Here is a 22,487-nt window from a genome sequence, read left to right as displayed (position 1 = left end):
CTGATTAATATTCCTGTGTGTGTGTGTGTGTGTGTGTGTGTGTGTGTACACACCACATTTTCTTTATCCATTCATCCATTGATGGACACTGGGGCTGTTTCCATAATTTGACTATTGTGGATAATGCTGCTATAAACTTAGGGGTGCATGTATCCTTTCAAATTAATGTTTTTGTATTCTTTGGGTAGATACCTAGTAGTGTAATTACCGCATCATAGGGTAATTCTATTTTTCATTTTTGAGGAACCTCCATACTGTTTTCTAGAGTGGATGCAGCAGTTTGTATTCCCACCAACAGTGCATGAGGGTTCCCCTTTCTCCATATCCTCTGAGCACCTTTTGTTTCTTGTGTTGATTTTAGCCATTGTGACAGGTGTGAGGTGGTACCTCATTGTAGTTTTGATTTTCATTTCCCTGCTGATGAGCACTATTGAACATGTTTTCATGTGTCTGTTGGCCATCCACATGTCTACTTTGGAAAAATGTCTTCATGTCTTCTGCCCATTTTTTAATTGAATTATTTGTTTTTTGGGTGTTGTATCAGTTCTTTTGGGTACTAACTCTTTACTGGATATATCATTTGCAAATATCTTGTCCCATTCCATAGGTTGTCTTTTATTTTGGTGATTGTTTCCTTCGCTGTGCAGAAGCTTTTTATTTTGATGAAGTCCCAGTAGTTTATTTTTGCTTTTGTTTTCCTTGCTTCGAGAGACATATTAGAAAAATGTTGCTATGGCTGATGTTAGAGAAATTACTGCCTGTGTTCTCTTCTAGAATTTTTATGATTTCAGGTCTCACATTTAGGTCTTTCATCCATTTTGAGTTTATTTTTGTGTATGGTGTAAGAAAGTGGTCCAGTTTCATTCTTTTGCATGTTGCTGTCCAGTTTTCCCAACAGCATTTGTTGAAGAGAGTGTCTTTTTCCCATTGCATATTCTTGCCTCTTTTGTCAAAGATTAATTGACCATATAATCTTGTTTTTTGGGGGCAGCTTTCTGACTTTCCTGTTGATGTATATGTCTGTTTTTGGGCCAGTACCACACCATTTTGATTACTACAGCTTTGTAGTATAACTTGAAATCTGGAATTGTGATACTTCCTGCTTTGTTTTTCTTTTTCAAGACTGTTTGGCTATTTGGAGTCTTTTGTAGTTCCATAGAAATTGTAGGATTATTTGTTCTAGGTCTGTGAAAAATGCTGTTGGTATGTTGATTGGGATTGCATTAAATCTGTAGATTGTTTTGGGTAGTATGGACATTTTAACACCATTTGTTCTTCCAATCCATGAGCATGGAATACTTTTTCATTTGTGTCATCTTCAATTTCTTTCATCAGTGTTTTATAGCTTACAGAGTACAAGTCTTTCACCTTCTTTGTTAAGTTTTTTCCTAGGTATTATTATTTTTGGTACAATTGTAAATGGGACTGTTTTCTTAATATCTCTTTCTGCTGCTTTATTATTAGTGTGTAGAAATGCAACGGATTTCTGTACATTGATTTTGTATCCTGCAACCTTAACAGAATTCATTTATCAGTTCTAGTAGTTTTTTTTTTTTTTAAAGATTTTATTTATTTATTTATTTGACAGAGAGAGATACAGTGAGAGAGTGAACACAAGCAGGGGGAGTGGGAGAGGGAGAAGCAGTCTTCCCGCTGAGCAGGGAGCCCAATGCGGGGCTCGATCCCAGGGCCCTGGGATCATGACCTGAGCTGAAGGCAGACGCTTAACGACTGAGCCACCCAAGCACCCCAGTTCTAGTAGTTTTTTGGTGGAGTCTTTAGGGTTTTCTATATATTGTATCATGTCATCTGCAAATAGTGAAAGTTTTACATTTTTCTTACCAATCTGGATGCCTTTTATTCCTTTTTCTTGCCTGATTGCTGTGGGTAGGACTTTGAGTACTTTGTTGAATAAAAGTGGTGAGGGTGGGCATCCTTGTCTTGTTGCTGATCTTAGGGGGAAAGCTTTCAGTTTTTCACCATTGAGTATGATATTAGCTATGGGTTTTTCATATATGGCTTTATTATGTTGAGGTATGTTCCCTCTAAACCTACTTTGTGGATGGTTTTTTATTATGAATGTATGTTATACTCTGTGAAATGCTTTTTCTGCATCTATGGAAATATCATATGGTTTTTATTCTTTCTGTTGTTGATGTGATCTATCATGTTGATTGATGATTGCTTTGTGAATATTGAACCACCCTTGCAACCCAGGAATAAATCCCACTTGATCATAGTGAATGATTTTTTTAACATGTTGTTGGATTTGATTTGCTGATATTTTTTTGAGGATTTTTACATCTGTGTTCATCAGAAATACTGACCTGTAGTTCTTGTTTTTTGTAGTGTCTTTATTTGGTTTTGGAATCAGGGTAATGCAGACCTCATAGAATGAATTTGGAAGTTTTCCTTCTATTTTTTGGAATAGTTTGAGAAGAATAGATATTAACTCTTCTTTAAATGTTTGGTAGAACTTACCTATGAAGCTGTCTGGTCCTGGACTTCTGTTTGTTGGGAGTTTTTTGATTACTCATTCAATGTCATCACTGGTAATCAATCTGTTCAAATTCTCTATTTCTTCCTGATTCAGTTTTAGGAGGTTATAGGTCTCTAGGATTTTATCCATTTCTTTTAGGTTGTCCAGTTTGTTGGCATATAATGTTTCATAATATTCTCTTATAATCCTTTGTATTTCTGTGGTATTAGTTATTCTCCTTTCTTTTCTAATTTTATTTGAGTCTTCTCTCTCTTTCTGTCTCTTGATGAGTCTAGCTAAAAGCTTATCAATTTTGTTGATCTTTTCAAAGAACCAGCTTCTGGTTTCATTGATCTGTTCTATTGTTTGTTTGTTTTAGTTTCTGTTTCATTTATTTCAGCTATAATCTTTATTATTTCCTTCCTTCTACTGGTTTTGGGTTTTGTTTGTTCTTTTTCTAGTTCCTTTAGATTTATGATTGGTTGTTTGAGATTTTTCTTGTTTCTTGAAGTGGGCCTGTATTGTTTTGAACTTCCCTCTTAAAACATCCCAGAGATTTTGGACTGTTGTGTTTTCATTTTCATTTTTCCCCGTGTATTTTCTTGATTTTCTCTTTGGTTTCTTGGATGACATATTCATTGTTTGGTAGTATGTTATTTAACCTCCATATGTTTGTGTTTTTTCCAGATTTTTTTTCTTGTGGTTGATTTTTTAGTTTCATAGCATTGTGGTCAGAAAAGATGCATGGAATGACTTTAGTCTTTTTTAATTTGTTGAGATTTGTTTTATGGCCTAATATGTGATCTGTTCTGGAGAATGCTCCATGTATATTCGAAAAGAATGTATATTCTGCTGTTTTATGATAGAATGTTATGAATATATCTGTTAAATTCAGATATCTTGGTTCTTAATAATAGTAATATAACTGTCATATCCTACAGTGTACATAAAATGGTTTTAAAATTGTAATTTGTTTTCACTTACAAGGATACTGAATGAAGTTCAGTATGTCTTTGTACCTCATTTTATCTAAAGATCAGTTAGAAAAATTATTCTCTTGTAGTTTTGTTTCCAATTTGATAAACATATATATTTGCTGACACTTATTTGCAACCTTAGGGATTGCCCTCCCTCTTTTTGATTATGTAAGATATTTACACATGATTCAAAAGTAGAAAATGACTTGCTTCCATCCCTTCTGTCCTGTCCTTTCCCTCCTGCAGAAGTCACCATTTTTACTGTTCCTAGTTCATCTTCTCAGTGATTCTTTTGGAGATGGAAACAAACTCATACCTAAGTGCTAAGCCTTGTCAGGAAGCTGTTTTTTCTGCCTCTAGCCCTGTGCTTCCTAGAGTTCAACATGCCTTGTCTTCTTAATGTATTTCTCTCACATTTACATATTTTGTTGTTAATTTCTGGAATAAGAGCTGAATGCTTCCCTCTTACTGTCTAGTAGCCTTTCTCCCTTCTCTGTCCTTTCCCTCTAGGTGTCTGGATCTCTCCTCTATTCTTCCCTCCTCCCCTCTTTCCTCTTTTCCCCTCCCCTCCCCTCCTCTGTCTCTATCTCTCTCTCATTCCTCTCACTACCTTAATCTTCTGTGTTGAGCAATTTGGGCACTATCTTTAGCACTTTTCCCTCAGAGAAAAGATCTATGTGTCTGGAAAGGACTGTTTTCTAGTTATTTTTCTTTTTCTTTTTTTTTTTTTTTTTAAAGATTTTATTTATTTATCTGAGAGAGAATGGGAGACAGAAAGCATGAGAGGGGGAGGATCAGAGGGAGAAGCAGACTCCCCGCCGAGCAGGGAGCCCGATGTGGGACTCGATCCCGGGACTCCAGGATCATGACCTGAGCCGAAGGCAGTCGCTTAACCAACTGAGCCACCCAGGCGCCCCTCTAGTTATTTTTCAAATTCCCATGTTGTTAGGTAGCCACAGTGCTGTCAGGTCACTTAGTGACTTTGGGATTGTTCTCCCATTGGGGGCACACATTTTTGGTGACTTTGGGGATCTGCAGTGTGTGGCCTGTCAGAATCTTCCCTCATTGCTCACTCTTCTCTCCTGGGATCTGTCCTCTGCTCTTGGGTCACCTCTACATATATCTTGATGTTTGTAAAGAGACCCTGTAACCTAGACTGTGTTGGTTTGGTGTTGATGTCTATGGGCTGTTTCTTGTACCATTGTGATTGTTCTCATTTGCATTCATTGGGAGTTCTTGGAAGGTTAAAAAACTGCACTGCTACCTGATGCCACCCTACTCCCAGTGTTCACCACAGCAAAAAGTAAGACTCTGTGAGAGAGAGTAAGTGAATTGTTGATGGACATCTAAATAGTGAGGGAAGAAGTTCTAACTCATTCTGGCTCATTTGAAATCTTCGGCTTGTATACGCCCAGCCTAAGAGTTGTTGCTCTCTAGCATCTGGCATTGTGTTATTTAAATGACTGCCTGAAGTTGTTCAACTCTTAGGGTGGCTGCTGCAACTTCAGGACTCCTGGGTGCCTGTGCAGAGTGTGGGGAGGGGACTGTCATCATTGCGCTGGGTTCTGCCCCACAGCGACACTGAACACAGCGTGCAGAACATCCAGCCTGGTCTCCTGTGAGTGTGTTCACCAGCAGAAGAGATGAGGTTGGGGCCCAGCAGAATGCTGGTCATTAAAGCGAATTTGCTCTTGTGTCCACAGGTTCCACCTCTCCAGGAACAAGAGAATTCATGCAACAGAGCCAGAGAGCTGCAAGGTCAGGAATCCATCCTGGGTCAAGGGACTCCTGACCACAGGCTTCTCCCTGGAGGACCCTGGCAAAGACACAAGAATCACAGGACAGAGCAGGTTCTAGAGTGGCTGTTTATTTCCCAGGAGCAGCCAAAAACCACCCAGTCTCGGGTGAGTTGTTTGCTTATTTATTCCTGCTTCTTTTCTTCAGTACTTCTCTCTCTCTCTCTCTCTCTCTCTCTTTTTTTTTTTTGGTGGGGAGAGGGATGGAGATCCTTAGGGTTAAGTTAATCACTTTTCAGTTCATAGTCTGTTTATCATCAGTGGTTTGTGTAAGGTCCTTGTCTATCTTTATTACATATTTTTTGATTTCCCCATACTCAATTTCAGTCTCCTTCCCCACCCCCCCAAAATTACTTTGTTCTTTATGGATTTCTTTTGTTTATATGTGTTCACAAAATATGTATTTTTGCTGTGTATGTATTTTTAATTTATGTTAATGGTGTGGCACATGTATTTTTTTTAAGATTTTATATATTTATTTGTCAGAGATAGAGCATGAGCAGGGGGAGCAGCAGAGGGAGAAGCAGACTCCCTGCTGAGCAGGGAACCTGATGCAGGGCTTGATCCCAGGACTGACCTGAGCCAAAGGCAGACACTTAACCAACTGAGCCACCCAGGTGTGGCACATGTATCTTACTATATTGTTTATATTTTTCAGTAAGCACTTTGTTTCATTAAACACCGGTGCTCTTATATTTACCAGCTCATGCTAGGAGAGCAGTGTTTGAATGTTCCACTTACTTCACATTCTTGGCCAACAATTTCTATTGTTAGTCTTTTGAATTTGAGCCATTCTGGCGGTGGTATGGTGGTGTCTCTTCATGGGTTTAATTTGCATTTTCCTGGCTAAAGAGGATGAGTACTTTTTGTCATGTTTATTTGACATTTTGTTACCTTTGGTTTTTCTGTCTTTTTTCTTACTGGTTTAAATGAATTTTTTTATGTTCTGGAAGCTTGTTAGAAATGCAGAATATCATGTCCCACCTCAATCCTGTTATAATTGACTCTTCATTTTAACAAGATTCAGTGATTCATGCACATGAAAGTTTAAAACTATCTTGATACCAAATCCATATTCAAATTTTACCTGGGGTGCTTCTTCTGCCTTCAATATTGTGTTATAAAAATTTTCAAACAGAGGGCAAAGTTGAAAGGATTTTAGCAAACCTCTGTGTACCCATCACCCAGAATTTACCATTAACATTTTACTATACTTGCTTTATCACATTATCTGTCCTTGTCTCTCTCTCTATGCATCCGTTAACCCATCTTATTTTTGGTGCATTTCTTAATATATTTCAGATATCATCATGCCTCCTCTAAATATTTCAGTATGAGTAGCATTAACTCTTGTTCAGTATTTTTTTTGCTTCCCTTTTCATTCTGTTAATGCTGTCTTTTGATGAACAGATAATTGATTTTAACTTATTCTGATTCATAAATTTTTTTATTGCTTGTGCTTTTTTGTGTCCAATTTAAGTACTTTTTTCTTATCTGAAGCTCATGAAGACATTTTTCTTTGTTATTATTTTACCTTTCACATTTAGATTTATAATATATCTAGAATGAATTTTTATGTTTGGTGTGGATGGGAGTCAAAGATTTATTTTTTTCACAGAGCTATCCAATTGTCCCAGTCCCAGTGAAGTGATTGATTCCAACCTCTGGCTCTGCAGTGCCACCTTTGTCATGTGTCAGGTGTCCATAAGTATGGTTTGGTTTCCTAACTCTTCATTCTGTTCCATTGGTGTCATGAGCACACTATGAAGGTGCACACGGGTTGTGTCACCTTTATTCAGTTATAAAACAAGGCTAACATAATTGTGAAGCAGGTTCAGGATTTCAAACTCAATGACATCTCATTTAACAGAGCAAAGCATAGTACAGAGTCACACAACAAACAAGATACAGCAAGGGGTAAGAAGTGAACGAACCAAACACAAAGTCTGTGTGTGAGTGCCCAGTTGAGACGAGGACCCGGTCCAGTCCAGGTCACTCTTGCCACATGCTCCTGACTGCGTTCAAGCTGTGGAGAACCTGTTCTGCTCAGAGATCAGCTGGCTGAGCCTGCGGCCGCAGCAGTTCCCTTTCTGATACACTCAGACACGAATGAGACAGTGTGCTGCAAGATCTTCCCTTGTTAAAGGAGTTCAATCGGGGCGCCTGGGGGGCTCAGCGGGTTAAGTGTCCGACTCTTGGGTTTGGCTCAGGTCAGGATCTCAGGGTCGTGGGATCGAGCCCTGCGTCAGGCTCCATATTCAGCGGGGAGTCTGCTTAAGATTCTCTCTCCCTCCCTCTGCCTCCCCCTACCCCACCCCGTGTTCTCTCTCTCTCTCTCAATATATGAATCTTTAAAGGAGTTTAATCAGTCTTGGACCTCTGCTGGCCTCTTCTTCTGCTGGTTTTCAGTTCTGGTTGCTGGTTTCCATGATACCTGGTCTTAACAGCAACACCCTTGGCTGCTTGCATTACCATTTGATACGAGTGAGTCCATCTTGCTCTCTACACTTGGTCCACTTTTCTGTTCTTGGGCCAGTATCACACTATATTTATAGTAAGTCTTGATATTCAGATGCTTCCAGTTTTTGGTGATTACAAATGCTGTCAACATTCATCTATGGGTTTTTGTGTAGACATGAGTTTTCCCATCAGTTGGGTAAATACCTAGGAGCATGATTGCTGGATTGTATGGTAACAATGTATTTATCTTTGTAAAAAACTGTCTTCCGAATTGGCTGTGCAGTTTTGCACTCTTACCAGCAGTGAATGAGAGTTCCTGTTGCTCCTCATCCTGGCCATTGCTTGGTATTGTTAGGTTTGTAAAAATTTTGCCATACTAATACATGTGAAGTGGTATTTCATTGTGGTTTTTTTTTTTTTTTTTTAAAGATTTTATTTATTCATTTGCGAGAGAGACAGAGAGAGAACAAGCAGGGGGAGAGGCAGAGGGAGAGGGAGAAGCAGACTCCCTGCTGAGCAAGGAGCCCGATGTGGGACTCGATCCCAGGACCCTGGGATCATGACCTGAGCCGAAGGCAGACGCTTAACCATCTGAGCCACGCAGGCGCCCTCATTGTGGTTTTAAATTGCATTTCCCTATAGCTAGTATTATTGAGTATCTTTTATGTTTTGCTCTCTGAATATCTTTGGTGAAGTATCTGTTCTGTGTCTGATCGTTTCCCCAATTTTTAATTGGGTTGTTTTCTTGCCATTGATTTTTAAGAGTTCTTTACATATTCGAGATTCAAGTCCTTCATCAGAAAAGTGATGTGTAAATGTTTTCTCCCAGTCTCTGGCTTGTCTTTTCATTTTTGTAACACTGACTGATAAATTCCATTTTCTCAATTTTATTTTTTTAGAATGGATTGAGTTTTAGATGTCATATCTAAAATCTCATTGCTTGGGTACCTGGCTGGCTCTGGGTCATGAATTCAAACCCCACACTGGACCTGAAGCCTACTGAATAAAATGAACAAATAAAAATAAAATCTCATTGCCCAAACCAAAGTACAGAAATATTCTCTTGTATTTCTCTAGACTTTTATAGTTTTAGCTTTTACATTTAAGTCTATGATCCATTTTTAGTTAAATTTTGTAGAGGGTTGGGTTATGTGTTGAGGTTTTTTTTTTTTTTTAATTTTTTTTTAAAGATTTTATTTATTTGACAGAGAGAGAGAGAGCACAAGTAGGGGGAGTGGCAGGCAGAGGGAGAAGGAGAAGCAGGCTCCCCGCTGAGCAAGGACCCTGAGATCATGACCTGAGCCAAAGGCAGATGCTTAACCAACTGAGCCACCCAGGCGCCCTTGAGGTTTATTTTTTATGTCTATGGATGTGCAAGTGTTCCTGCACCATTTGTTGAAAAGATTTTCCTTTCTACATTGAATTGCCTTTATGTCTTTGTTTAAAAAAAAAAAAAATCAGGAGACAATGTTTGTATGGGTCTATTTCTAGGCTTTGTTTTCTGTTTCATTCATCTTGTGTCTGATCTTTCACCAGCATCACACTGTCTTGATTTTATAGGAAGTCTTAAAATGGGCTACTGGGAATACTTTGCCTTTGTTCTTCAGAATTGTTTTGGCTATTTTTTTTTCTCTGCCTTTCCATATTAATTATGGAAGAGCTTGTGGGTAGCTATAAAAAAACTTTGCTAAGATTTTAGAGTAAGTTTTTATATATGATGTTAGGTAAGGATCCAACTTCATTCTTTTTGTGGATATCGAGTTGTCCTAGCAGCATTTGAGACAATCTTCCTTTCCCCATCATGTGGTATTGACACCATTGTCAAAAATCATTTGACCATATATGCAAGGGTTTATTTATGGACTCTCTATTCTATTCCATTGATCTGTATGTTAATCTTTGTGCCAATACTACTTTGCTGTAATTACTGTAGCTCTGTACTAAGTGTTGAAATAAGGAAATGTGAGTCCTTCAGCTTTGTTCTTTTTCTATATTGTTTTGGTTATTCAGGGTCCCTTGGGATTCCATATGAATTTTAGGATGGGCTTTTCTGTTTCTGCAAAAAAAGTATCAGTGGGATTTTGACAGGGATTATATTGAATATGTAAATCACTGTGAGTAGTATTGGCATCTTAATGATAGGCCTTCCAATCCATGAACATATAATATGTTTCCATTTATTTATGTCTTTTTAAGTTTCTTTCAGCAAAGTTTTCTGGTTTTCGTTCTATAACTCATTTACCTCCTTGGATAAGCATTTATTCTGTTTGATGCTATTATAAATGGAATTGTTTTCATAGTTTGCTTTTCAGATTAATCATTGTTCATGTATAGAAATGCAACTGATTTTTGACATTGTATGCTGCTACTTTGCTGAATTCATTTGTGTGTGTGTATGTGTAATCTTTAAAGTTTTCTACATATAGGATCATATCATCTGTGAACAGAGATAATTTTACTTCTTCCTTTCCAATTTGAAAGACTTATTTCTTTTCCTTGCCAAATGGCTCTGGCTAGAACTTTCAGTACTGTGTTGAATAGAAGTGGTGAAAGCAGGCATTCTTGCCGTGTTCCTTATCTTAGAGGAAAAGCTTTCAGTCTTTGACCATTGAGAATGATATTTGACTTTTGTTTGTTGGGAGTTTTTTGATTACTAATTCAATGTCATCGCTGGTAATCAGTCTGTTCAAATTTTCTATTTCTTCCTGATTCAATTTTGGGAGATTATATGTCTCTAGGAATTTATCCATTTCTTCTAGGTTATCCAATTTGTTGGCATATAATCTTTCATAATATTCTCTTACAATCCTTTGTATTTCTGTGGTGTTGGTTATTATTTTTCCTCTTTCTTTTCTGATTTTATTTGAGTCCTCTCTCTCTTTTAGTTTCTGTTTCATTTATTTCTGCTCTAATCTATAGTATTTTCTTCCTTCTACTGGTTTTGGATTTTGTTTGTTCTTCTTTTTCTAGTTCTGTTCTGTGTAAGTTTTGGTGGTTTATTTGAGATTTTTCTTGCTTCTTGAGGGCCTGTATTGCTATAAACTTCCCTGTTAGAACAGCGTTGGTACATCCCAAAGATTTTGGACCATTGTGTTTTTATTTTTGTTTTTCTCCATGTATTTTTTTCTCCATGTATTTTTTCCTCCATGTATTTGTGTTTTTTCCAGATTTTTTCTTGTGGTTGATTTTTAGTTTCATAGCATTATGGTCAGAAAAGATGCTTGATAGGGGCACCTGGGTGGCTCAGTCATTTGAGCATCCAACTCTTGATTTTGGCTCAGGTCGTGATCTCAGGGTCCTGAGATTGAGCTCTGCATCAGACTCCGCGTACTGGGTGTGGAGCCTGTTTAAGACTCTCTCTCTTCCTCTGCCCCTCCCTGTTCATGCACTGTCTTGTGCTCTTTCTCTCAAAAAAAAAGAAAGAAAAGATGCGTGGTATGACTTTGATCTTTTTGAATTTGTTGAGATTTGTTTTGTGGCCTAATATGTGATCTATCATGGAGAATGTTCCGTGTATATTTGAAAGGAATGTGTATTCTCCTATTTTATGATGGAATGTTCTGAATGTATCTGTTAGATCCATGTGGTCCAATGTGTCATTCAAAGCCATTGTTTCTTTGTTGATTTTTCTGTTGGATAATCTGTTGATATAAGTAGGGTGTTAAAGTCCCCTACTATTATTGTATTACTATTGATGACTTCCTTGTGTTTGTTATTAGCTGCCTTATGTATTTCGGTGCTGCTCTGCTGTATGCATAAATATTTACAATTGTTATATCTTCTTGTTGGGTTGTTCCCTTTATGGTTATATACGGTCCTTCTTTTTCTCTTATTTTGTCTTATCTTTGTTTTAAAATCTATTTTGTCTGATATAAGTATTGTTACCCTGGCCTTTTCACATCCATTTGCATGAGAAATGCTTTTCCATCCCTTCACTTTCAATCTGTGTCTTTAGGTCAAAAATGAGCATATAGATGGGTCTTGCTTTTTTATCCATTCCGTCACCCTATGTCTTTTGATTCAAATGTTTAGTCTGTTTACACTGAAAGTAATTATTGATAGGCTTGTACTTATCATCATTTGTTACTTATTTTATGGTTGTTTTGCAGTTCTTTTCTGTTCCTTTCTTCTCTTGCTCTCTTCTTTCATGGTTTATTGGCTTTCTTTAGTGATATACTTGGATTCCTTTCTCTTTATTTTTTTTTGTATTAGTGGTTTTTGATTTGTGGTTACCATTAGGTGTGAGTATAACATCTTATGCATATGGCAGTCTGTATTAAGTTGATGGTTGCTTAAGTTTGAACCCATTCTTCCCTCCCCGCTGTCCACACATTTTAGGTATGTGGTGTCATACTTTACATCCTTTTATTTTGTGAGTCTCTTGACTGATTTTTATAGAGATACTTATTTTTACTGCTTTTGTGCTTCCTACTTTTCTTACTCCTACTTAGGTCTTTTCTTTTCCACTCAGAGTGTCCCTTTTAATATTTCTTGTAGGGCTGGTTTAGTGGTCATGAATTCCTTTGTTTGGAAAACTCTTTATCTTTCCTTTTCTGAATGATAGCCTTGCTGGATAGAGTAGTCTTGGCTGCAGGTTTTTTTCTTTCAGCTCTTTGAATATATCATGGCACTCTCTTCTGGTCTGCAAAGTTTCTGCTGAAAAATCAGCAGATAGCCTAATGGGTTTCCCTTGTATGTAACTGCTTTCTTTTCTCTTGCTGCTTTAAAATTCTCTCTTTACCACTACTTTTTTTGCCATTTTAATTACTATGTGTCTTGGTGTGGACCTCCTTGGGTTGATTTTGTTGGGGGCTCTCTGTGCCTCCTGGATCTGGATTTCTGTTCCTTTCTCCAGATTCAGGAAATTTGCAGCTGTTATTTCTTCAAATAAATTTTCTGCCCCCGTTTCTCTCTGTTCTCCTTCTGGGGTCCATATAATGCAAATGTTACTAGTCTTGATGGTGTTGCTGAGTTCCCTAAGTCTTTTTTCATTTTTCATTATTCTTTTTTTCTCTCTTCTCTTCAGCTTGATTGATTTACATTACTCTGTCCTCTGGATCATTGATCTATTCTTTTGCTTCCTCTAGTGTACTGTTTATCCATCTAGTAAATTTTCCCCTCAACACTGCTTTTGTTCCATCCTGTGAATTTTGGTATGTTGTGTTTTGTTTTCATTCATGTATAAGTATTTACTAATTTACCTTTTGATTTCTTCTTTGATCCATTGGTTAAGATGTGTTGTTTAATTTCCCCGAATTTGTGAATTTTCAGTTTTTTTCCTTCTGTTATTGATTTCTAACTTTATCCTGTGTGGTCAGAGAAAATACTTTTTATGATCTTTATCTTTTTTTTTAAGAGAGAGAGTGAGCACACGTGAGTGGTAGGGGAGGGGCAGAGGAAGTGGGAGAGAGAACGTTAAGCAAGCTCCATGCCCAGCACGGACCCAACACAGGGCTCAGTCACACAACCCTGAGATCATGATCTAAGCCAAAATCAAGAGTCAGATGCTTAATCGACTGAGCCACATAGGTGCCCTGATCTTCATCTTTTAAGATCTATTGGGACTTAATTTGTGGGCTAACACATAGTCTATCCTGTACAATGTTCCATGTGTACTTGAAAAGTGTATGTATGCTCTTGTTGGGTAGAATATTTAGCATACGTCTGTTATAGTTGCTTTGTTTAAGTATTTTGTTTTTTTACTTATCTTCTGTCTAGTTGTTCTATTCATTATTGAGAGTGGGATATTGACATTTCCAATTATCATTATAAAACTTTCTCCCTTCAATTATGTCAGTTTTTCCTTCATTTAATTCAGTGACCTGTTATTACATGTATAACTTTATAATTGTTATATCTTCTTGTGGTATTGAACCTTTAATAATATATAATTTTCCTTTTGGTCTCTTATAACCTTTTTTTTTTAAAGATTTTATTTATTTGAGAGAGCGTGAGAGAGAGAACATGAATGGAGTGAGGGGAAGAGGGAGAAGCAGACTCCCTGCTGAGCAGAGAGCCTGATGTAGGGCTTAATTCTGGGACTCCGGGATCATGACCTGAGCTGAAGGCAGACGCTTAACCAACTGAGCCACCCAGGCACCCCCTCTTATAAACTTTTTTTTTAAGATTTTATTTATTTATTTGACACAGAGAGAGAGAGAGAGACACAGAGAGAGCACAAGCAGAGGGAGAGGGAGAAGCAGGCTCTCTGCTGAGCAGGGAGCCCGATGTGGGACTCAATCCCAGGACCCTGAGACCATGACCCAAGCCAAAGGTAGACGCTTAACGACTGAGCCACCCAGACGCCCCCCCCATAACCTTTTTTCTTTTTTTTTCTTTAAGATTTTATTTATTTATTTGACAGAGCCCCAGCGAGAGAGGGAACACAAGCAGGAGGAGTGGGAGAGGGAGAAGCAGGCTTTCTGCTGAGCAAGGAGCTCGATGCAGGGCTTGATCCCAGGACCCTGGGATCATGACCTGAGCTGAAGGCAGACGCTTAACGACAGCCACCCAGGCGCCCCTCTTATAACCTTTTTTGATTTGAAGTCTGTTGTGTCTGATACTGGTATTACCCTCCCTGCTGTCTTTTGGTTACTATTTGGATGGAATATCTTTATCCATTCTTTCACTTTCCATCTATTTTTATCTTTGGATCTAAAGTGAGTCTCTTTTAGACATTTTATAGTTGGGCCATGGTTTTTAAGACATTCTGCCAATCTCTCTATTTGATTAGAGAGTTTAATCAATTTACACTTTAAGTAATTACTGATAAGGAGGGACTTATTTCTTTCATTCTGTTTGAATTCTATATACCTTATAGCTTTTTTTGTCCCTCAGTCCCTACATTACTGTCTTCTTTTGTGTTTAATTTCTTTTTCTGTAGTTAAATATCTAAATTCCTTTCTCATTTCCTTTTGTGTAAATTATATAGCTATTTTCTTTGTGGTTATCATAGGGATTATGTTTAACTTCCTAAAGTTATAGCATTCTTATTTGAAATTATACCAGCTTAACTTTGTTACTATACAAAGATTCTGCTCCTCTACAGCTCTGTCCCCACCCCTTTTGGTTATTGATGTCACAAAATTACATCTTTGTACAGTGCGTGCCCCTAAACACAAACTAATAATTATTTTAAGTGCATTAGTCTCTTATAATTATGTAGAAGACAAAATGTGGAGTTAGAAACCAGAGTTAAAGTAGTATTACCTTTTATCATTGTACATGTATCTACCTTTATTAAGATCTTTTTTTCTTCATACAACTTTGAATTATTTTATAGTGTCCTTTTATTTCACCTGCAAGACTCCCTTGAGCATTTCTTTCAGGCAAGTCTAGTGGTAATAAACTCCCATTTGTTTTTCTGGGAATGTCTTAATTTCCCCTCTTACTTTTGAAGGACAGTTTTGACAGATAGAGGATTTTTGGTCGACAATTTTGTTTCCTTTAGCTCTTTGAATATATGGGTCCATTGCCTTCAGTCCACCAAAGATTCTGATGAGAAATCTGCTTATAACCTTACTGAGGATTCCTTGTGTGTGACAAATTGTTTCTCTGATGCTTTCAAGATCCTCTCTTTGTTTTTGTCTGTAGAAAATTTGATTATAATAGGTCTTGGTGTAGATTTCTTTGAGTTCATCTTTGTTGGATTCTTTTTTTTTTTTAAAGATTTTATTTACTTATTTGAGAGAGAGCACAGTAGGGAGGGGGAGAAGCAGGCTCCCCACTGAGCTGGGAGCCCGATGTGGGGCTCGATCCCAGGACCCTGGGATCATGACCTGAGCTGGAGGCAGACATTTAACCGACTGAGCCACCCAGGTGCCCCTCTTTGTTGGATTCTGTTGAGCTTCTTGGATGTTTATATTCACATCTTTCATGAGATTTGGTGTTGTTATTACTATTTTATAATCTTAGCCATTCTAATAAGTGTGTGATGGTGTGTTATTATTAATTTGCAATTCTTTAATAATATATGATGTTGAGCATCATTATTTGCCATCTGTGTATCTTCTTATTCAGATCATTTGCCCCACAAATTGGCTGCTACTTAGAGCTTTTGTGCTTTCATTCCACATAAGTTTTAACATGTCTTCTCTCACAGTGGCTGCCCCTGCAGTACCCTTTTACAGATTCAGCCTGACACTTCCAAGTGGCATTGCTAGCTTCCTTTGTGCCCCTGTTGTACTCTGTATGTTTGTTCATCTTAGCTTCTTTAACCTCCTGTTGCAATTGCATGTTTTAAACTTTGCTTTCTTCTGCAATGCTAAACGCTTCTCTCAGGCAGGAGTGTCTTTTATCCTTGTTTATATCACCTGCACTTTTTGAATACCTGGCACCTGGAGGTAAAGAAGTGTTGCAGAAGTAGGATGACCAACCATTCCTTTTTGACTATAGCTGTCCTGCCTTTAGCACCAAAGGTCCCATGTCTAGGGAAATCCTTTAGTCCTGGGTACACTGGGACATTTGGTTACCCTGTGCATGTGGTTCCTAGGATAGTTTAAACAGTCAAAGATGTATCTGTAATGAATAGCATTGCTGCTTCCGTCTTTGTGCCCTTGTTGTACTCTGTATGTTCTTTTGTCTTAGCTTCTTTGACTCCCAGTTGCATTCACAGATGTTTAACTTTGCTTTTCTGTGTAGTGGTGAACACTTCTTTTGGACAGGATTGTGTTTTGTTCAAGTTTTCTCTTAAGGATTTATTTTATTTATTTGAGAGAGAGACAGAGAGAGTGCACGAGCAGGGGCAGGGGCAGAAGGAGAGGGGGAGAGAGAATCCTTGAGCAGACTCCCGCTGAGTGTGAAGCCCGACATGGGGCTTGATCCCAGAACCCTGAGATCATGACCTGAGCCGAAATCAAGAGATGGACACTTAACTGACTAAGCTACCCAGATGTCCCTTCATTCAAGTTTATATCACCTGCACCTTGCTGAGTATCTGGCACCTGGTATTCTCATATGTTGAGTGAAAGGCTGACTGATTTAATATACATTGATGGAATGTTTTCAATAAATTTTTGCTTTTCTCACAAAGTAGAATATAAACAATGGACATCCTAGGCAGCTTGTTGTTTCCCAGAAACTCAGTAAAGAGTTTGAGATTGAATAGGAATGTGCTCTTTCAGGGACCATTGTCATTCGTGGATGTGTTTGTGGACTTTACCTGGGAAGAGTGGCAGCTGCTGGATCCCACTCAGAAGCACCTGTACAGGAGTGTGATGTTGGAGAACTACAGCAACCTGGTGTCCCTGGGTAGGAGCTCCCTCCCCGAAAGGACTGTGTGTCATCTCCAGGCTTCCCCTTCTTGGTGGCTGAAAGCTGGGTGGCTTTTGCAACATACTTAGTGATTTTGGATTTGTATTTAAAGGCCAGATTTTCTTAGTCTCCCTTTGGCATCAGAATATGCTAGTTGAAAATGGTCTTCACTTTTCCATGGGGCAGAAGGGCAGCTTTATTGTGCTGCCTCTAAACTGACTCTTCCCCCTTCTTCAGGGTTCAAGGTAGTTTTGGTCCAGGTTGGTTATGATTTGCCATTCACAGGGTATCAAGACAGCAAACCCGATATCATCTTCAAGTTGGAACAAGAAGAACTGTGGATGATGCAGGCCCAAATCCCAAGTCAAGGCCATCCAGGTGAGTGATGAGGATATTTAGATCTTTTCTTCCTTATTCAGAATTGATGCGAATTCTGATGTGACATACACCTCATGTTTGTACTTTTTGTCTCATTCGTAACCATTCTGTCTTAGTTCATCTCTTCCTCTCTGGAATTCTCCGTTTCCTGTGTACTTTCCCAGGAGAGTAGACTCATTTTGTTATGCAGTTAAACAGGCTTTTTTCTCTCTATCTCTCTTGATGTGACTTTCACTCTTCCTTCTACTTTCTTTTTTTTAAATTATATTTTTAAAATCTCTTACACTTATAGTCAACAACCATAGTCCCAACATCCTTCCTTCTCCTTGGAATCTATTAGGAGAAGTCATCACTGTCCCTTCTAAGTGCATTCCCACATCCCTGGATATCAGTCATCCTCTCTTGAGCCCTCCCCTCCCCCTTCTTCATGGGCCACCCCACGGAACCCACTCACACACTACACGATGAAGTGCTTATTCTTTTCATGCTTTACTGGCTTCTCTTGTTCTTCCCTCTGAGTCCAAAGGGACTTTCCATATTCACTACTTTTCTTATATATTATAACCTTTGAAAGACATCTATTCTGAAGATTTAAGCTCTTTTTCTCTTTTGGTAATTGATAGCCCATCCCTCTTTCATCTGGCCTTTGGTACCAAGTTTGATTGGTCCATTGGGCATCTTCCTTGCATGTGCCACTCCTTTGCCTCATTTTCAGAAACTGGAATTGTTTGTCGCATTGCTCCACAGCCACATGATACTTTCTTCTCAACTTTCTGATTGTTTATTAATTCTGCTCTGCTTCTAGCTTTCTCTTGGCACTGGAGAGTCAGCGTAAACCTCCTTTATATGCAATTTTCTTCACTAGTGTTGCTGAAATCTGTTAATATTTTGGTTCCCTAAAAAGAAGTCTTTTAAGGCCCCCATATTCCCAGTTTCCACCCAAAACAAGGCCAGTATCTCATTTCTTGATCATTCTATTTATTAACCAAATGTATGCATCTTACTCCTTTTGTTCATCTTGATATTGCTGTCAGATAGGTTTCCCTGACATGGTTAATCTGTCACAGGCATGGCAGAATGAATCCAGTTAGTCTTTGTATCATTAGGATTGTTTCAGCTGTAAATTCTGATTAATCCCAAATCAACCTATGAAACAGAAGTTATTTATTACCACACATCACAAAACGTCCTGAATTGGGGCAGCTGTAGTGTTGACTAAGTGATTGATTCAGTAAATCACCAAAGGTCCATCTCTACCCTGCCATTTTCCTCAGGTGCACTCCCCTCGTGGTCATCAGGTGGCTATTACAGTGCCAGCCAACACCTGCAGATATACCACTGGCCAGTAGAATAAGTAAACTGCTTTTCCCCCATGGCTCTTTTTATCAGGTGGTAAAGCCTATTCCGGGAAGTCTCAGCAAACTTGTCATGCTTAGTGGACTAGGTTTTTATCACATACCCCTGTCTGAATAAGACTCTGGCAAGGGAAGTGGGCCCACCACTGTTGGCTCCGATAAATGATGCTTCACCTTCTGGGGGTGGGGTAGAGGTAGCAGTGGTGATGGGTCCCCATTTCCCTGAGTGAAGCACATGGCCTTAAGGATGGGTTTGGGGGAAAAGTCAGGCTTTGCCAGTCAGGGAAAGGGAAGAAGGATTGTGGGGTAGGCAGCACTGTCTGCCTTCATCCACCTCTTTGGGTAGGCAGCTTCTAGTCATACTCTTCTTCCAATCCATCCATCTTCAAAAATATTTCACTACCCATTTTCCTTCTTGTACTGTATTAATGGAAGTCTTGGATCCTTGTTCCCAGGTAACATCTGGTAACATACAGTTAAAGCTAAGTTATTCATGTACAACCAAGCAGACAAGTACAGAGTGGTAGAGACACATGCAGCGTAGGTACAACGGGAGCCCCCATTCTGGGAGAGCAGCCACAGTGAATGCCACATAGAAGTCTGGTTTGCAGTGCGTTGACACCCTGGTTGGGCAGTTTGCGCCAGGACTTCCTGCTGTGGCAGGGGCCTAGTGAGCCCTTGGTTCTGCTCTCTCAGCATAATTCCCTTTACCATTGTCTTCTGTAGCTACACTCAAGATGGTTGTTTGGGAGAATGCTATTCTGTAGCTTTAGAATCTGAATTCTTTCGGTGCAAGTGGAGTTTCCAGGGATTACTTGAGAACCACAACCAGTAATCATCTTCAATCATGTTTAAATAATATTTAAGCTTAGGAAATTCTGTCTTCTATACATTGGCTTTGGTATTGTTTCCTGATTTTTGGAATTCTTTGAAATTTCCCTTGAGATATCAACCATAATATCATTATCTGTCATTATTGTTGCATAGGAGAATGCTCAACAGAAAATGTGTTAAGGTTTCCTAGGAAATCAAGAAGTCAGAGCTGTGGCTAACCAGGGGAAGTAGGACGGTTACGGTTCCAGCCACAGAAGGGTTACACGGTAGAGGATTAGGACAGATTTAGTGTCCATGAACTCTGAAATTTCAGTCTATAGGGATAAGACTGTTAGCCAAACACATGAGCAAATCTGATTCCCAGGCAAAGATTAATTACTCTCTGGCCTATTTTCTTCTTGATGGAAACATTTCTGAGTTTAGAACCATGGAATAGCCAGTAACACTCCCTCCCAAGTCATCATGATAGTCAGAAGTTCCCAGCATTCATTTCTCAGTGCATCCAGGAGGAGGTAACTCCCCAACTTGCGAAAATACAATTTGGAGACTGTGCAAAATGAAGACTGATGAGATTTGAGAGGTAGGGAAACCTGGAATGAGGTATTAAGGTCCTCTGATCTGCCATCTCCAAGCCTGACTTGCTGCCATATTCTCTTAATGCTGTTTCCTGTTTGTTGCCTTGGTCAGCATATTACTTTAGGACATCTAGCTCAACCATTCTCTCCTGGTCAGCCTCCAAATACTTGCCGTTGTGCCTGAGGACTGAGTCCTGTGTCTTGTTCCCTCTCTACTTTCTTTTTTTTTTTTTTTTTTTAAGATTTTACTTATTTTTTGACAGAGAGAGACAGCGAGAGAGGGCACACAAGCAGAGGGAGTGGGAGAGGGAGAAGCCGGCTTCTTGCTGAGCAGGGAGCCCAATGCGGGGCTTGATCCCAAGACCCTGGGATCATGACCTGAGCCGAAGGCAGACGGTTAATGACTGAGCCACCCAGGCACCCACCCTCTCTACTTTCTAATTTTGGCTTTTGGCTTTTGTCTTCAACAACGTTCTGTTCAGCCTGCCCCCTCTCAGTGTTCTATTCCCCCCAGGTAAAACCACTTTCATCCCTTTTAGCTCTTTTTTATGTTATTCACTTCCATATTTCTAAATAACCAGCTTATTCTACTGCACCTTGATTTTTTCCCCAATGGCCATTATTCAGTATAACAGTGTAACGATTTAATTCTCTTTCACTCCCCCTTCTTCCACACTCCCCATGATATGCACACTGTCTCTTCTTATACCCCAGTCATCCTACTAAAAGTTATTTCATTTGGGTTAGATCAGTCTTCAGTTCTTACATCTTTATGACTATGTAATTTCTATTCACAGGTGAATCATGCAAATATGCAATGGCTAATTTTTGTTCATACATCATTTTTTTCTTTTGAGTTGTTTTATTTGCCTGCCGAGGTTTCTCTGTTCTTATCATTAGTGTATTTATCGTTAACCTCAGACTTTTCTTCACGTGTCTAAATATTCCTGTGCCACATTCAGCCACATTAGTGATTCTGTCTGTCTCTTCCTGATGATGTCACTCCCTTGTCCTTCAACGTGCTCCAGCGTGATCCTAGTTTACCTCGTACCCTGGCTGTACTAGTGTTTTATCCTGGAGTCTCCTTTCAAATTTTACTTTCCATATTTATTCTATGTCATCTTTTTTCTTAGTTTGTTTTGCTGGAGCACCTGTTCGAGTAGCCTCCTGTGAAAGAGTGCATGTAACGTAAAATTTGAGACCTGTGCCTCAGAAAATATTTATACTTTACTCCCGAATGCTCTGCATTTTGTCCTCTAATGATGCTAATGTCATTAGATTAAAGTTAGATGCCATTCTCACTTTGATCCTTTATATGAAGCAGTTTTGGTTTCTCTGGAAACTTTACTACCTGCCACTTGTCCTCAGTGTTGTGAAAGATCACGCTGATTTTCCTTGTGCGTTTATTTTCATGTATTTTGGTATGCAGTAGAACTTCATTCCCAGGAGGACTGATTTGCAATGTTTTCTGAGTTTCTCCTGAGTTCAGCGCCGTGATTGGCACATAATATGTATTCAGTAATTTTTTGTTGAAAGAATATAATGCTGAGATCCCTTCCAACTGCTTTATATTTTTTTATTTTTACTTGTGCCTATTTTGCTTTCTTTACCAACATTTTAAAACTTAAAACCATTTCTAATCATTGTCAGTTTTCTATGCATATCTTTATTTTTAGTTTTGTTTGTTCTCCTCGGCCAGGAGTTTTGGTACATCTATACTTTGATTTTATTTATATTCAGATCCGATATATGAAACTTAAAGTATACTCCCTTGACATGGCATTTTTAAGGTAATTTTATGCTATGCCAGGTTCATGTTATTTTTAACGTATAACTATTTTCATTGCTAGAAAAAGTCGGGGAAATTGATGATCATACGGAATGGCATCAGGAAAATCAAGGCAAGCTGGAAAGTGTGGCAAAAGGCTATGAATGTCCTACATTTGGAAAACTATGTCTTCTTACTACAAATTATGTTTCTTCAAGACAAAAGCTTCATAAATATATCACACGTGGAATGAATTTTAAATATAATATAGATTTCAATAGTAATTATGCTGGAAAGAATTCTAAAGAGTTTCGTGCATATAGGGAATCATTCCACCATTCTAAACATGAGCAAACTGTTATTGGAATAAAATATGGTGAAAGTAATGAATGTGGAAAAACTGTCAACAAGAAGTCACAACTCATATGCCAACAAATGTATATAGGAGGAAAGCCTTTTGAATGCAGTTTTTGTGGGAAGACCTTCAGCAGTAAGTCATACCTTGCAGTGCATCAACGAACTCATGTAGAAGAGAAACCCTACAAATGTAAGGGATGTGGGAAAGACTTCAGCAGCAAGTCCTACCTCACTGTCCATCAGAGAACTCACACAG

At 38.7% G+C, this 22,487-nt stretch overlaps 1 protein-coding gene across 1 annotated transcript; it reads left to right on the top strand.

Annotated features, from left to right (window-relative positions):
- The first annotated feature begins 4,405 nt into the window (after nucleotides 1-4,405).
- LOC116629252 (zinc finger protein 268-like) lies at nucleotides 4,406-22,202 on the top strand. The gene is made up of 2 exons (XM_032399549.1): nucleotides 4,406-5,360; nucleotides 21,957-22,202. Exons 1-2 carry the CDS (start codon nucleotides 5,100-5,102, stop codon nucleotides 22,125-22,127), a joined length of 432 nt encoding a protein of 143 aa, XP_032255440.1. The 5' UTR covers nucleotides 4,406-5,099; the 3' UTR covers nucleotides 22,128-22,202.
- Nucleotides 22,203-22,487: the final 285 nt, after the last annotated feature.

This window comes from Phoca vitulina, unplaced genomic scaffold (assembly GCF_004348235.1).
Source record: "Phoca vitulina isolate PV1807 unplaced genomic scaffold, GSC_HSeal_1.0 scaffold466, whole genome shotgun sequence".
In the NCBI taxonomy this organism is placed as follows: Eukaryota; Metazoa; Chordata; class Mammalia; order Carnivora; family Phocidae; genus Phoca; species Phoca vitulina.
This window is presented reverse-complemented; position numbering and strand designations above follow the sequence as displayed.

Coding starts and splice junctions, on each gene's coding strand:
- LOC116629252 (XM_032399549.1), top strand. CDS start 5,100: ATGAGGTTGGGGCCCAGCAGAATGCTGGTCATTAAAGCGAATTTGCTC. Junction 5,361..21,956: donor CAAAAACCACCCAGTCTCGG/GTGAGTTGTTTG, acceptor TTTCATTGCTAG/AAAAAGTCGGGGAAATTGAT.